This window comes from Panicum hallii, chromosome 1 (genome assembly GCF_002211085.1).
Source record: "Panicum hallii strain FIL2 chromosome 1, PHallii_v3.1, whole genome shotgun sequence".
NCBI lineage: Eukaryota > Viridiplantae > Streptophyta > Magnoliopsida > Poales > Poaceae > Panicum > Panicum hallii.
In genome coordinates this window covers 49869162-49885423 of record NC_038042.1, presented here as the reverse complement: position 1 = coordinate 49885423, position 16262 = coordinate 49869162, and the positions used below count along the sequence as shown (strand labels likewise).

The window sequence follows — 16262 nt, the reverse complement described above, 5'->3', positions numbered from 1 at the left end:
CTACCGCAGGGTACGGGCGAGTATAGCTGGCCGGAAATGATTCTCACCTGAAATCAATCCGATTCATTCCTCCATGATGCCAGGAACTGGCGGCCGGACAGCCGGACCAACCCGACCCAATTTTTTGCGCTCAGAGTTGCTGAACGTTACGGACAGTCCTGCAATGGCTGGCTCCATGTTTCTTTCTTTCCCTGTACAATGCAGATGTGACTGGTTATCTGCCTACCTGGACCTTGGTCACGGGTTCATGGCATCAGGTAGACAGGTGCTACGGTTCCCATGCATCTACGCAACGCCTGACTCCAGCCGAGTTTTTGCTTGGTACAGCAGCTACTAGCAGCTAGATCGGTGGATGTACAGCAATGTGGAAACAGTCCATGGACCGTGATGCGCAGCCAACGTACAAGTATGTGCTGGGTGCACGGCTGGCCTGGCAGTTGGATGCAGGATGCCTGTGGAATATTTTGGGATCAAATGTGGGCTGAAAAGTTGGGCACTTGGACCGAATAATGGTAAGAGGCTTGTGTGCTTTGAAGCTGATGATGTGGTCAGCGCTGATAAGATCACCACGAGAACAACCGTGACAACATTGGCAAGGTCACCGTCTTCAGAACTACTATTATTCCAGGGAATTGATAGCACGTTGAAGCATGCACGATCTTGAACTGATATTGTATACAAGAAAAGAAAGAAGCTGATGCTTGAGTGTTAGGCGCTCATTTATGGATTTAGAAATGTTGGCTTGGCATTGCACAACTAATGTTGCAAGCTATTATTCGAAGGTGGTAGACATTTAGCGATACCAGTTATTATTGTTTGCGTTTGGTCGTGATAAGAAACATACTCCTTCCATCCCAAATTGTTAGTCGTTTTAGCTTTTCTAGATTCATAGTTTTAGCTTTTCTAGATGCATAGTAAAGCCTATAAATTTAGAAAAGCCAAAACGACTAATAATTTGGGATAGAGGGAGTACAGAATATATGTCAACATCTTATTTGTTAATGAATCAATCATGAATCTAACGGCTACAGGTAAAAGAAGTATGTAAGCTATTTGTAAAGAAATAGAGAAGAGAAATACAACCGTTAATAATGGCACAACCCACAGACTAATCTAGAGGCTAAACATAAGTCAACATTGCATAACTTACAAATAAAATAACATTCTTGGTCAAAATCACATTGCAACTCACGCAAAACATGTCATTTGGCTGGCCTTGAGAACAATGGGTGGGTGAGTAGCTGTGGATGGACCAATTGGCACTTGCCAATTCGTTGCATGGATGAGTTTACGACCAGAAGAAGTAGGCTGCCACCAACCGGTGACCAAACCAACCCCTTCCCCGCCCCCGCGTAAAACCAAACGAGCCCGGGCACCCAAAAGCCCCCTCCCATTTCATTTTCCTTTACTTTTTTTTTTTGGCTCGTAGTCAAAACCCAGCTTGCATCCTCTGTGTTCGCCACTTATTACTCTGCCTCCTCCCCCCTGTCTCTCTCGCAGCACAGAGGTCAAACCAAAAGCCGCACCCCGCCTGCCCGCCGCAATCCCAGCCCAACCCACCGCCGCCACCGCTCCCCAATGGCGGCTCCCCTCCCCCTTCAAAACAGCCTTTCCCCTCGCCCCATCTCCCTCGCAATCTTCCTCTAGCAGGAGTGGAGTCACCATTTGATGAATTTGCGGCCGCGATAGTGCCGGGGAGCGAGCAATGGAGGGGGTGTGGAGGAAGGCCAAGAAGGCGCTGGTCGGCGGCCTGTGCGTGCAGCTCCCCGCCGTCGCGGGCGACCGGGAGGACGGCGCCAGCGAGCGCCGCGCGTCGGATGCGGTCTCCCTGGACTCTACAGCGGCGGCGCACGTATCGGCGCCGAACACGCCGGCGGCGACGGCCACGGCCATGGCCACGGCGGATGCCAGCGGGCCCAGCGCGCTGCGGAGGTCCAAGTCCGGAGGCAAGTCCTCCAAGGTGAGACCTTTTCTTTTCCTCCCTTGTCCGAGCAAGTCTCTCCCGTCATTCCGAGTTAAGATTTGCGCTTGGTGCGCCGGCAACCTAGCATGCGAGGGGAGGGGGAAGCCTTGCAGGCTTAGATCGGCATGTCGCAGGGACGGAGGCCAGCTTGCCACCCATCTGGGTTGTTTTTGGTTGGAGCTGGGTATGGATTGGAGCAATGTGGCTTCGCCCGTTAACGATCAGTCTCCAGATGCGGTGTTCCCCTGGTCGGCAATTTTTGGATGGTTTGATGGGTGGTTTAGTTTGGTTGCTCCTGCTTGCGTCCAGCATTCTTGTATGCATCTGTTTTTTTAATCTGCAGTTCTACTAGCCCGGATTTGTCATTTGTCGCTTTGTCTCCCAGTTGCAAATCTCGCGTATTATTCCTGCCGGAGCATGTGTTCATGACAAGAACCAACCCATCTTTTTCCTTGCGGATACTGGTGTTTTATTTCACCCCCAAATTACTCGAGAGAGCACATCCAAAATAGATGCACCTTTGCAAGATGATGTCACTTTCTGTTGTGAATATTCCGTTCCATTCTATTTTCTCGGATAACTTTGTGCTGTTTTCCCATGCACAGTATCTTCAGTTTCTTTTTCTCTTCTCAGATCTCCTCATTCTCAGTGATTCTTAGCGATTTTGGCGTGCCGTCAGTTTGCTAGTTTTGTCTAGATATCCTTTCAAGGCGCTTTGGGACGCTGATTGCTCTGTTGTGTGTGATATGCATAGCTTAACGCAAGCTTCTTTTCTACTGTCCCAACTTGCTCCTCCCCGAAAGAGAAAGTTGTCTCCTTTGCTGACCAACCTGCCAACTTCCCATTATGTTCACGTGTATCATCTTCTCCCCTCTACCACTCGCCTATAACTTTTGTAATGTCTTTAAATGTCAAACGACATTTTCAACTTGGGTTGCTGTCCATGAAGGAATACCAAATCGCTAGCATTACTGCTACTCTGCAAGTGTTTTTTGCATTCAACTGTTTTCTTAAAGGACGTACCTCTGTATCCTGTTGTCATGGCAGGCGTGTGAGTTCTTTGAATATTCTAAGATCTGAAATTTTCGTGATATGATCTTTGTGTGGTTGGGTCGAGGCATTGGTGCCTTTATTGATGACTTCATGCTTTTTTACTTAATGGGTTATGTTGGACTTGGTTATAATTGTGTTCGGAAGTGCCCCTATTTGACCAGCAACCTCACAAGTATTTCTTCCATAGGGTTGACATTTATCCACATGACGGTTCTGAATATGCTTGTTCTGGTCAAAGGTTAAGGCTACAGTGTAAGGAAAATACAAACTACAATATTTGTTTATTGTGAGGCCTGGATAGTTGCCTTTGAAAATTAGTTTGGTAACCTTTTCAAAGTTGACATCGTAGCAAACTAACATGGGATAACGTGATTGGGTCAAATGTTAGTGGCAAGGATTTTGACAATATTTTTGTCTGTTCGTCCAGCTAGGCTTTTCAAATTTTGTGCAAAGTGCCGCAAATTATGACTAATAATCAATATTTTGATGCATGTATGTTTGCATGTTTTCTTATGCATATATGGGTTAGAATTTGTACCGTGTGCTAGTATTAACATGTAATAGAAAGTGCCTTTTGGGGTTTAGTTTGTTGTATGGTGGTGGTTAATTTGATTTTTTGTTTTGTTAGACTCTTTAAATAAACACCATTTTGGTAGGATTTCTATAAAATACTAAAATAGTGATGAATATTAATTTTTGTATAGTCTCTTTTTGTTGTGAGGTTCTATTTCTATAAAATTAAGTATATGTATTGTTACTTGTGATCTGTATGTCCATTCATCCTGCTTTCTTTGGAAAAAGTAAATAGAGAAATTAACACACCTTTTATTCTTTTGTCAACAGAGAATGTGCGCTATATGTTTTGAATCCATGAAGCCGGGTCATGGACAAGCCCTATTCACTGCTGAATGTTCTCATATGTTTCACTTCCACTGCATCTCCTCCAATGTGAAACATGGAAACCATGTATGCCCAGTTTGCCGGGCAAAGTGGAAAGAGATCCCCTTTAATCGCTCATTATCTTCTATAGTTCCCCGTGGAAGAGGTGGGTTGAATGTAAACCAAGCTCGATTACCCCAGCAAGATGCCTACATGGCTCTTCTCCGCCCGGTTCCAAACCGCCAGCGAGAACCTCCCGTCTTACTTGCTTCTGAGCCAATAGACTTCAATGATGATGAACCTTTGCAGAAGATGGAGTCTGTTAAAATTGGATCTAGTAGAACTGTAGAGATGAAGACATATCCAGAGTTTTCAGCCATTCCACAATCATCTCAAGATGACTTTGCTGTTCTGATCCATCTAAAGGCCCCATATGCTAACCCAGAGCAGGTCACAGGCAGATTGGTCAATGCAACCTCAAACGGGTATCCTACATCTCGTGCCGCTGTGGATCTTGTTACCGTGCTTGATGTTAGTGGAAGTATGGCAGGCACTAAACTGGCACTCTTGAAGCGAGCTATGGGGTTTGTTATACAGCACCTTGGGCCATCTGATCGCCTTTCAGTCATTGCTTTCTCATCTACTGCCAGAAGGTTGTTCCATCTCCGACGGATGTCACACTCTGGCCGGCAGCAGGCCTTGCAGGCTGTCAACTCACTTGGTGCTAGTGGTGGCACAAACATTGCTGATGCACTGAAGAAAGCTGCTAAGGTTATTGAGGACAGGAGTTATCAGAATCCAGTATGCAGCATCATTCTCTTGTCAGATGGCCAAGATACGTACAATATTCCCTCAAATATTACGGGCACTCAGCCAGATTATAGGTCACTAGTTCCATCTTCCATTCTAAATCACACATTTCGCTTAGTGCCTGTGCATGCATTTGGTTTTGGAGTAGACCATGATTCAGATGCTCTGCATTCAATTGCTGAGGCCTCTGGTGGTACATTCTCTTTTATTGAGGATGAAGGTGTGATTCAGGATGCATTTGCTCAGTGTATAGGTGGGCTTCTCAGCGTTGTTGTTCAGAATATGCAACTAATCGTGGAGTGTGTGCATCCTGGTGTTCACCTTCGCTCCATCAAATCTGGTAGTTACCTGAGTAAGGTGGCTGCAAATGGGCGAAATGGCTCAATTGATGTTGGTCATCTCTACGCTGATGAGGAGAGAGACTTTCTGCTGTCGGTGAGCTTACCACAATGTCGTGAACAGACCACACTTCTGAAAGTTGCTTGTGCCTACAAAGATTCATTAACAAGTGAATTCTTCAAGATTCAAGGTGACGAGGTAAAGATCTTGAGGCCTAAATCACCCACATCAGAGCCAGTTTGCATGGAGGTTGATCGTGAGAGAAATCGTGTCCGTGCTGCTGATGCTATTGAGGCTGCAAGGGTTGCTGCTGAGAGAGGTGCTCTTTCTGATGCTGTGACTATTCTTGATGATTGCCGGAGGATACTATCAGAATCCTTTGCAAGCAGGAGTGGGGACCGTCTGTGCACAGCCCTTGATGCAGAGCTGAGGGAGATGCAAGAGAGGATGGCCAACCGGCAACGTTATGAGGCTTCAGGGCGGGCTTATCTGCTGTCTGGACTGAGCTCACATTCTTGGCAGAGAGCCACCGCACGAGGCGACTCCACCGACAGTGCTACACTTGTTTACTCCTATCAGACACCATCCATGGTTCAGATGCTGCAGCGCTCACAGAACCACTGCCCTTCACCTCAGGGCCCATCACAGGTCCAACAACCTAGGATACTCTTGGCGAAACCACAGCCTAGGTAGAAGGTAACATGCCATTATCTTGCGAAGCAAGTGCACGGATCGCAGTGAAGAAATTTCATTTGTATCTTAGTAGGTCATAACGTAGTGGCTTATCACCTGTCTTCTGTTTCTCTTGTTTTGAGTCATGGCGGTGGCGAAGTGGGCTTGGTAAATATATTCTGGGGGTATACTGGGGAAGGTGAGGAGGGGCTTTGGTGGTAAATACATTGTGGGGGGTATACTCCTGTGGTGTTTAAGGAATAAGTAGACTAGTAGAGGAGCTGCTGGAGAAACTGTGTAATAGCTTCAATGGGGTAAGGTGGAGCTAGGTAGTTTAGGGTCAGGTCAGTTCATTGCCTATTGTATCTTTTCTACCTATCGCATTTGGTGATGTAGATAAGAGGGTCCTGTCTTGGGCGGTATATCATGGAATCTATGGAAATTTTGTTTTGGGGGTGTAATGCTATTCCATGGTTCCATAACTCTTTGTCCAATTTATTAGCTGGTGTTTACCAACACTCTTGTTCAATTTATTTATTAGCTAAAATGATGCAGCACATGCTGTGAGGCGTGTTGCTACTTGCAACTTGCTGTTGTCACTTTGGGTGTAGTTGGACTCGAATTTGGTCAGAATCTGCTGATGAATTCTACTCCTTTCCTACTTTGCTTGGTGCCCAGGCGAGAGAAACAAAATGACTACGGTCTGATTGCAGCATACAACATGGATCTCCGGGACCTGATGTAAATTTATTATAATGCAGTTCTCGCGATATCTGTGGTCGTATTCCCTCCAATTCATTGAATACTTTACCATAAAGTTGCTGATTAGCTTCAGATTGCTTGGTATGAGCTAGATCACTTACAAGGTTAACACAGTCTAGGGCACTTTTAGAAAAAACGATTAACATCAAGTACTATATGCATGAACGGCTGGTATTCCAGATGAGCTGAACTACAAAGGTTTGGCACGAATTAAAAACCATAAATTATAAACTGCATCAATGCATCTACCGTTGTTAAACCTGGAGAGCACAATGTTTCCCTGATTAACAAAGAACAGAATCTGATAGCTCTGAACTCCTCACGGCAAGACGACACACCCAGTTGCGATTCACGAAACAAAAAGCTCCTTGCCCCGCATCCACTACTGCGGCGTCCTCAGCTGCTTCCTCGCCTGCTGCGGCCGCCTGGCCGGGTCGGCGGGCAGTGTCGGGACCTCGTCCCTGACCCAGCACGGCGGCGAGGCCTCGCCGCGTCCCAGGCGGGGCTTGCACTCGATCACCGTCTGGACGTAGTAGCTGATGAGGTACCTCACGGGCCCCATCAGCACCACGTCCACGGCCGCCTCCCCGCGGCCGAGCTCGTCGGCGAGGCGGTCCCGCGCGAACTGCGGCACGGGCACCCCGGTGCCCCACGCCATGACGGACGAGACCTCGGTGGTGTTCTCGTTCCGGCCGCAGAACCCCGGGACGGGGCCGCTCGCCAGCCGCGCACCGCGGTAGGACACGACCGCCGTGCCGCGCTCGACGCACGCGGTGCTCCACTTGCGCGGCTCCTTGATGCGGACGGTGAGGTCGAAGGTCGGGTCCATGACGGCGCGCGCCGGGTCGAACCCCGAGAAGCCCGCGACGGCGACGCTGTACTCCGGGTACTTGCCGTTGTCGAAGGACCACTGGTAGGGGTAGTAGAGCAGGGGCACCATGATCACGATCGCCAGCAGCGTGCCGAGGACGCCCGGGAGGATCTCCATGAAGAAACCCATCGCTTGGTCGCAGCAGCCGCCGCCGCCGCCGTCCTCGTCGTCGAGGAGCCGCTCATCAGTTCCCCGCGCGTGCGCTCCCATGGCGAGGCGAGGCGAGTCGACGCGATGCCCTTCTCGATCTCTTTGTCGTCGGGTGATCTCGTTGCGTGCGTGCGGGTTTTGGGGTTGGAGAACTTGGAGAAGGCGTTGGAGCACCCGACCGTGTCGCGATTCGTGTGTTTATATGAGAGATCGCCATTGGGAAACGAGGTTGGATTGGAGTGGAGGTTGGTTCCTCTCCACGAGTTCGGCAATGGCACGCTACGAGACCTGGAGGGACATCGACAGCATGCCGGAAGAGGATTCCGGCTACGTTCCGCGCCCAGTACCAACTGCCGGGCCCCGTTAGTTCAATCCAGGGAGAATTGTGACACCGTGCCAGTTATGATTGTGACATCATGTAGTCCATGTTAGTAACGTACTTTCATGAATTCGTATTGATCTTCATCTACTCATCTTCCTCTGGCAGCGTCACTTTTTTGGTTCACTAATGCTTTTGCCTACACGTATTTAATTCCTTTTTTCTTCGTTCGTTTGTCAGATGCAAGCTGAAGTTTAGGCAGCTAGCTAGATGAAAGTTTTAATATATTTTGTTTCACTTTTCTATATTTAGACGATGGCATATTTGTTTGCAGTTCTCACTCATCTCGGTTAGATTTTTCTTTGTGTAAAAGAATTTGTTCACTGTGAATTAAGTTGTGCAAATATTTTTTGTTGTTTGAAAATTTCGATCGAAAGCACAAAAGGGTAGCTAAATGTTACGTAGCTACTGTCTTTATTTTTTTGGACTGTAATGTAATGTATGCGGCCATATTTCTGTGATTCTGAATAATTTTAAGAGATGTACAAAACAACCCAAATCATCAGTACATTAATTTTACTACATTGTACTTGACGTTTCTTGCATTTGTGATGATGTGGTTGGGTTAGTTTAGGCTAAAACAATATCAAATGAAAATATTATCTACTGCAAAATTTTATACCTCGTCCAGCATTGTCTTTGATGTTGAGTTCCATCTAAGGTCATTTGATAGGTCTAAGAATTTATATTGAATATTTAGGTATATAAACAGTTTCGAAATGAAAAAAGTGTCAACTATAAAAATTTTAGATCTCAACGAGCCCCATAATTTTGATATAAAATGTGTCTTCATCCAATATCATATGAAAGAGTTAACAAAAAAATTCGTGCGAATGGTGACTTTTAAATTTAGAAAGGGGATGAGGGTATTATATTGCCCACTCATCTCTGCCGATTTGTGCCAACAGTTGCTGGTGAAAGAACTAATTGTCGGTTCGGTGATGACCGTTTTAACTTTCACCATCAGTCCGTATCATAAACCTCCGGTGATATTTATTTTCACCACATGTTTCAACGGCCACCTGTTGACAAGCCGGCTATAAAAGTCTATAGTGGGTAGAAAATGACCAAATCTGTAGTTGTATTTACTTGAAATTTGATTAGTGGGATTTGCGTCACTACGGCAGAATTGCACTTTGATCATTCATTATTGTTTTTAAGGAAGCGTTCATTTAGCTCATAGTGTATTGACGAATTAACCATCAAGATTATATTAGACCTGAACAAGCATATGGACCTTGATTCCTGCAGGTCTAAGATTTTTGGTTTTCCTTTGGTACAGAGAATTCTTCTTTAGTCTACACTTTACGACACATATTTTCAGAAAAATAGGAATGCTGCATAAATGGGAATACGCTCTATGTGTACACTATGTTTGGATTTGCTTATAATCTCTGTTCTATCGAAGAAGAGCAAAAATTTCATTATTTCTATATATCTTTGCATTGCCTTTCTTATTTGCCTCTGTAGTGTTAGCCCCGGTCGTACACTGGTCCAACAAATAAATAGCAAGAGCCTAGCTAAATCTCACTCTTAGTATTCTCGTTTAGCTGAATCTCACTCTCCGTATTCTCGTTTAGCTATACATTTAGTTAAGATTCCCTTTCACTCCAGTAAACTCTCCAAATCTTCTCTCCATATTCATCCTGACCACCACCCACCATCCACCTCCTCTGCGCCATCTCCTTCCCCCTCGGCGAGCTTCAGCAGAGCACCACGCAGCAGCTCCCCTCCCCCGGCCCTCTCCATGGCGCTTCTCCTCCCCTATGCCTACCTTCCTCCTCCACGCGGGCCAGCAGCAGCAGAGCGTCCAGCCCCCTCCACCTTCCTCCTCCTGCGTAAAGGGCGCGGGCTGACGCGGCGCAGCCCCTCCAGCGGCGATCGGCGAGCCCAGGGGGCGCGGCCTCGGCCGGAGGGCTCCGGACGCGTCCGCGGTCGTCCCCATCTTTCTCCTCCGCGGCGGCGTCGCCGGGGAGCTGGTGGCGCGCGGGCTGCTGGGGCTGGAGCAGGGTGGCAGCGAGGCGGACAGGGCGGATCTAGCCGTCGCGGACGGGCCGATGAGCTGGATGGGCAGCTGCGAGAGGGCGGGACGGAGACGACGGCGGGCCAGCCAGCGGCGCTGCTCCCGCTTGACCTGCGCGCGACGACCGTGAGCTGGATGGGCGGCCGCGGGAGGGCGGGATGGAGACGCGCGTGGCGGCAAAGATGCCGAGCGAAGGGGCGGGTTGCCGAGCCGGAAAGAAAAGCGAGCCGGAAAGAGAGTCTGTTGGATCCAGTTTTCACAAAGATTTTTCATTTTTACCTAACCCAAGGGATATACAGAGGCTGTTATAGTTGCTCTTAAACTTTTTTTTCCTTTTGTTTATCATCATTGTGTTCGACTTGGACTTAAACCTGAGTAAAGACAGCGGAATAGAATCGGAGTCCGCAGCAACCAGCAGACCGGCGTGCTTTCCCTTCCCTGCATCCAATCCCGGAGAAGCGTCGACGATCATGGGTGTGTTCCGGGCACAGGCGGAGCCGTACGACGACGAGCGACGGTGTTGCTGCGGCTGCTGGCGACATGTCCGGAAGCACAAGTGCTGCTGGTTCTTGTTCGTATTATGGGCCGTAGTCGGCGGCTTTGCTATCGGCGCCCTCGCGTGGATTGCCCACGACGCCAAGGAGCCGCGCTACTCCGCCGCGATCGCCTCCGTCTCCGGCCTCGACCCGGCGAGGGACCTCGGCCGGGCCACGCTGGACCCGGAGTTCAACCTCACCCTCCGCATCGCCTCGCGGAGCCACATGCGCGGCGCGTGCGTCGACGTCGGCGCGGCGCTGGACGTGTCCTACCCGGCGTCCGGCTCGCGGGCGCCCCGGCACCGCACCTCTTCGCCGGCCGCATGGGGGCGGCGGAGATGGCGGCGCCCGTCGTGGCGTGGGGCACCTCGGTCCGCGTGCCGGGGTTCGTGCTGGATGGCCTCGCCGGGGACATGAGGCGCGGGGCCGCGGCATTCGACGTCACGCTCACCGTCCCGTCGGTGCAGGACAGCCGCCAGGGGAAGCTGGTGCGGTGCTTGGCCAGGCGGGTCGGGGATGCCGGTGCGCTGCTGGACCCGTGCGCTGTCATCGACGTTACGGCCGTGGCCGTGCCGCAGCCAGGGGCATGAAAAGGAGCTATCTAGGAGCTATCTAGTAGGCGGTTTCATATACAATGACACATCATCTTAAAACGACTGAATAGATAATAAAGATTATCTTTTTTTATCTCATAGTAGTACCATATTCCTAAATTTATAGAATAAAAAAAATATTGTGAGCAGTATGACAGCAACAACTCATGTAATGGTGAGTAAGGGGTCTAATAGTCCTTAATTTTAGCGTATGAGACGGTTGTTTGGTGAACCAACTGCTCCGTTCTCTATCCTTCCTCTCTCTCCTCCACATCATAAAAAATTCTACGAAAATCTGCATGAGGCAACCACGAGATGGTTGACATGTAGCAATGTACTTCCTTTTAGGTAGGATTAAGGGAGCAATGTCCATCTTCCCTGTTGACTCGTGGTATTATCTATTTTGATCTTACTTTTATGTTAGTGATGATTGTTGAGTTGTTTACTTCTTGACACGTTCAATTTTTTTAATAAAAAATCTCAACCTGTTGCCCCAATTCACCTATTTTTCGTGTTAATAGTTCGAGCATTTAGGCACAATCAATCGGCGATAACTAACACCATTGCGGACACTCTAATATTTAATGTCCTCATTGTCAATAACCATAACACCGTGTGAGTGTATATCACATTATCAGAAACACATAACCGATGATAAACGTAATAGGTATAGGTCAATATACATATAAAAACTAAAATACTTTTTTTGAAGCGGCCGGCAGCATTACATTGCCCATTATGTATTGATAGAGAACAAATTTGAGGTGAATATGTTCATTGTGTTGGTGGAGTCCTCCACTATGACCAACCTATCTATTAGGCTTCTACCGGGAGGAAAATGAACGAAGTTTCTTAGCAACTACTCCTTTCGTCCTAAATTATTAGTCGTTTTGACTTCTCTAGATGCGTAGATTTTGCTATATACCTAAATATAATATATATATAGATAGATACATAGAAAAAAAACTATGCATATAGAAAAGTCAAAATGACTAATAGTTTGGGATGGAGGGAATAGTATTTACTCATGCCTATACTTGAACATCTCAAATTAATTTTATTTTACTGAAATCCCACAATTCTACTATGGGACACATCAAGAAAGCCTAAAAGAGTATATATTCATTCCTTCATGAAAAACAACGAAATATTTGTATACCTCCAAATCCCCCAGCAGCAGCCCAATCAGAGGCTCTGATGAGCAACACAAATATTTCCGTGTGCCGCGCTACTTGCTAATAACAAGGACCAAGGATAGCATGTACTACATGATACAAAACTTCAAGTCACGATGGCTCTGCCATCTGCATCCCAGGCTCAGAAAGCTCCATCGTCCATCTCGAGCTCCCCGCCGGCGGCCTCCTCCTCCTCGTCGGCGATGTACAGGTACGGGTTCTTCTCCACCGGCTTGAAGTTGTAGAACACGAAGAGGTAGAAGGCGAAGCTCGCGCCCTCCACGGCGACGTTGACGCCCCACTGGTACTTGTAGTTGAGCACTGCGAGGAACGCCGACACGATGATCCGGGTGAAGTAGAGGTAGCCGACGACGACGAGGTAGAAGCGCTTGAAGAGCGTGAGCTTCCGGAGGTTGCGCGCCGCCTTGCCGTCGGTCTTGGAGGCCTCGCGCAGGCCGCGGATGGACCAGATGATGGGGAAGAAGACGGCGCAGCAGCAGATGACGTCGATCAGCAGGAACACCTGGTTCCACACGATCCAGTCCTTCCCCGTCGGCCCCGTCTCGCCGATCACCACCAGCACCAGGTTCTCGATCACTTGCAGCGGGATCACGACCATGAGCACGCTCTTCTCGCGCTCCTGCAGCAACAACATTAAAAAAAAACATCCAGAAAAAGAAATTTAACTTTTTATTTGCATGCAATGCAACTTTAAGTTGGGATGATGATCCATCGCAATGTTGATCGGCGGCGATGGATTTGATTGACAAGTAGTAAGGTGATGACCTGGAGGTAGGGCTTGAGGAAGGACCAGCCGGTGCCGACGAGGACGATGACGGTGAAGAGCAGGATGCCCTTGAAGAAGCCGAAGACGTAGAAGGCGACGTCCCAGCCGTGCGGCGTGCCCGTGCGCTCGACGAACCACGCGTCCTCGGCGGCGCACGCCGTCTTGAGCGCCTTGAACAGCAGCAGCGCGCCCATCACGGCGTGGATCCGCTCCGCGGTGGCGCGCTGCCGGCAGCACGTCCACACCCAGCCCGCGAGGAACGCGAGGTACACCGCCGACACGCCCGCGTAGATGGCCGGCAGCGGCTGCAGCCCCACCGGGAGGTAGTCCCTGATCCCGCCGGAGGCGTCGCGGCGCACGTTGTACATCTCGGTGCGCACGTCCATGGTGACCTCCACGCCGTCCTGGCAGTTGCTGAACACGACGGCGTACTCGTCGGGGTCGTCGATGGTCACCGTGGTGCTGGCCCCTCCCGGCGCGACGTCGTTGAGCCGGAGCACCGGGAGCGCGTAGTCGCTCGTCAGCACGCAGAACCCGCCGCCGCCGCCTCCAGGCGGGTCGGCGGCGGCGTACTCGGTCTGGTTGTTGACCTTGGGGAACTGGGCGCCGGAGACGAGCACGAACCCCATGAGGTTGGGGTCGACGCTCTTGAGGCGCGACCCCCGCCGGAGCTGCCACGCCGCGCGGCTTATGGAGACCGTGGCCCTGCCGCCGCTCACGAAGCCGAACTGCTCGAAGAGGATGATAAGCCTGGGGTCCGACACGATGGACGTGGTCTTGATCTCGGCGTGGGCGACCCGCCCGAGGAGGAGGCCGGCGGTGGCGGCGACGGCCACCGCGACGGCGACGGAGGTGCCCATGGAGCTGGCCCGCGAGAGTGCGCGCGTGTTGTCATGCAACGCCGCAGATTGGCCGTTCCGATGCCTCCACCTCAGCTTGCCCGTTCGGGATCGGGAATGACCATTGTGGCACGTGCATGGCGCTCGCTCGAGGACCGGCAATGGAGACGACGGACAAGCGGCTCATCGATGAGCATGGCGCGTTTTAGGGAGGGCCATGAGAGCGCGGGCCTTCTCTCTGCCACGTGCTTGAACCATTGCCTATTTGCTTTGTATTTTTTGAGTCTGTCTATTCCACACTCGGGTGTTTCAGATGCAGCTGACACCCGAATGTCTGAAGCTGACTGCTGACACAATACACGGAAAAGATCAGATATAAATTCGAATGTTTCCAGGTGATCTACCGAATTTTCTGAGCAGCAATTTAACCATTTGAAGCACTGTTTTGATAATCAAGAGATCAGTAATCTGAACGAAATGATAAAAACACCATTTTGACACCAAATTCTTGATTGCTCTGATGAGCATAAGAAAATAGAAGACACAAGGTGGTATCATAGCTTAAAACGTGAGATAAAATATTGGATTACATAAGGTTGAAACTGGATTACATAGGAAAAAGTCAGTGTTGTTGTGACTCGTGAGCAAAGCTAACAAGCTCCCAAAGTTCATAGGCTAGAAAACTCTTACACCATATACATTTATCTTACATTTGCCATTCCACATGGCTTGGACATAGCAAAAAGGATGCTTAATAGCTACAGATAGATGACTGATAAGCTAGAAAAAAATCTTGAGATGTCAAGCCTCCTGGGCACCATGTGAGCATAAGAATCTTGATTTGCAGGGCGGATGTTGATGAACGCAGTAGCACATAGACAAAGTTGCGCTGATGATCAAGAGCATACCTGCACACACATGAGCGTATCTATTAACAGTACCACAGCAATGAGATCACCTTTTGGGGGACATCTATTCAGAGATAAGAAAATACTTGACGAATCAGATAGAAGCTCAGGATTAGAATGGTAAAATGGGCACATAGTTTGGGTAATTAACTAAAGGTTAAACTTAACTAAAGAATTATTATGCTGGAACATCCAGATTTCATATATATCACATACAGAGTTCAGATTTTCACATTCAGAGTAGAGTGCAAACATTCAGATGTTATATACAGAGCATATATACGTTCAGGTGTTACATTTAGATATTGCAAAAAAATCTGATGACTTATATATCACAGATCAACTCAGATGCACCTTCACAAATCACTAGAAATTCAGAGGCAGCAATGGCAAATCTCTGGTGTGCATACAAAAGGGTAGATAGTGTTTATAATGATTATATCATATCACTCTCATGTTCATACGGAATGCACCTTCACATATTACAGATTTCTAATGGTCATACCATGTAGTAAGATCAGTTTACACACTAATTAAACCCCCAAATTACCATATAAGCTAATGACAATTACCTTACACACATATTACACTCAATCATGCACTGTCAAATCAATTGATATGAAGTGTAACTAAAACTATGAATGTCTGCAGATGTGATATATCCAAGACGCAATTAGAACTAAAGAAAAAAAAATAGGTCTCAAGATTTAGACTTGTTAATCACATACTCATAACAAAAAAATATGTAGTATACACAAATGAAAGAAATATAGATTAACCCACATACTAGAAAAAAGAATTAATGAATAGAAAAAGGGAAGGATTACACAAAAGAAGAATGCAAGATTCAACTGACATCATATTCCATAGAAGTATTAGATTCACCCTCAGACAACATGGATCTGTCAGAACCACGGCGTGAGATCACAGTGCTACCCTGGTGCTCTATTTGGTTCACCACTGAGTTCTCTATTTGGAACCATCAAAGGAACATATAATAAATGGAAACAAATAAATTAAAGGACATTGTATATGAAAGCAAAAAATAAAGTCGGTCTAAAAAGATGAATGCCATACAAATATAGATAGCAGACACAGTTTAAAAGTTATTAGCCATGCTCATGTATCATATTTTATAGCTTAAGCTACACATATTTCCACATATATTTTGTTGATATTTTGATTACTGATTAGAAATGCCAAATTTACAGTAATAATTTGACTGTAAAATCTAACCAAATTAACTGTACCTGAACCTACATGTATATAACATATGAAATGGCGGGCAGAAATGGTAACATAAAAAATCTTAGTATATCAAATTAGAGCTTGAGCATATTCTTACAAAATCAACCACATGTTTTGCATGTGCATTTGCTTGCTATTGAATCACTGTACGGAATACAAGATTGACAGTGAAAAATTAGTCGTAAAATTCAACCACGTGTTTTGAATATTGCTACAATTACACCTTATTCATGCACAAATTACAGTACAAACACCACTGGAATTTAGGAAGTATA

The 16262-nt window shown here is 47.7% G+C and overlaps 2 protein-coding genes across 2 annotated transcripts; one reads left to right on the top strand and one right to left on the bottom strand.

Moving 5' to 3' along the window:
• Positions 1 to 1544: 1544 nt before the first annotated feature.
• Positions 1545 to 6263, top strand: LOC112894837 (E3 ubiquitin-protein ligase WAV3-like). The gene is made up of 2 exons (XM_025962668.1): positions 1545 to 1960; positions 3860 to 6263. The coding sequence occupies exons 1-2, from the start codon at positions 1706 to 1708 to the stop codon at positions 5735 to 5737; spliced, it is 2133 nt and encodes a 710-aa protein (XP_025818453.1). The 5' UTR covers positions 1545 to 1705; the 3' UTR covers positions 5738 to 6263.
• Positions 6264 to 12347: 6084 nt separating this feature from the next.
• On the bottom strand, positions 12348 to 13861 carry LOC112874799 (protein GPR108-like). The gene is made up of 2 exons (XM_025938335.1): positions 12992 to 13861; positions 12348 to 12845 (listed from the first exon to the last, which is right to left on the bottom strand). Exons 1-2 carry the CDS (start codon positions 13850 to 13852, stop codon positions 12348 to 12350), a joined length of 1359 nt encoding a protein of 452 aa, XP_025794120.1. The 5' UTR covers positions 13853 to 13861.
• Positions 13862 to 16262: the final 2401 nt, after the last annotated feature.

Excerpts from the sequence above, each read along its gene's own strand:
- LOC112894837 (XM_025962668.1), top strand. The coding sequence starts at position 1,706 with ATGGAGGGGGTGTGGAGGAAGGCCAAGAAGGCGCTGGTCGGCGGCCTG. Across the intron at positions 1,961-3,859 it reads CCGGAGGCAAGTCCTCCAAG|AGAATGTGCGCTATATGTTT; the intron begins GTGAGACCTTTT and ends TTTTGTCAACAG.
- LOC112874799 (XM_025938335.1), bottom strand. The coding sequence starts at position 13,852 with ATGGGCACCTCCGTCGCCGTCGCGGTGGCCGTCGCCGCCACCGCCGGC. Across the intron at positions 12,846-12,991 it reads TCCTCAAGCCCTACCTCCAG|GAGCGCGAGAAGAGCGTGCT; the intron begins GTCATCACCTTA and ends TTGTTGCTGCAG.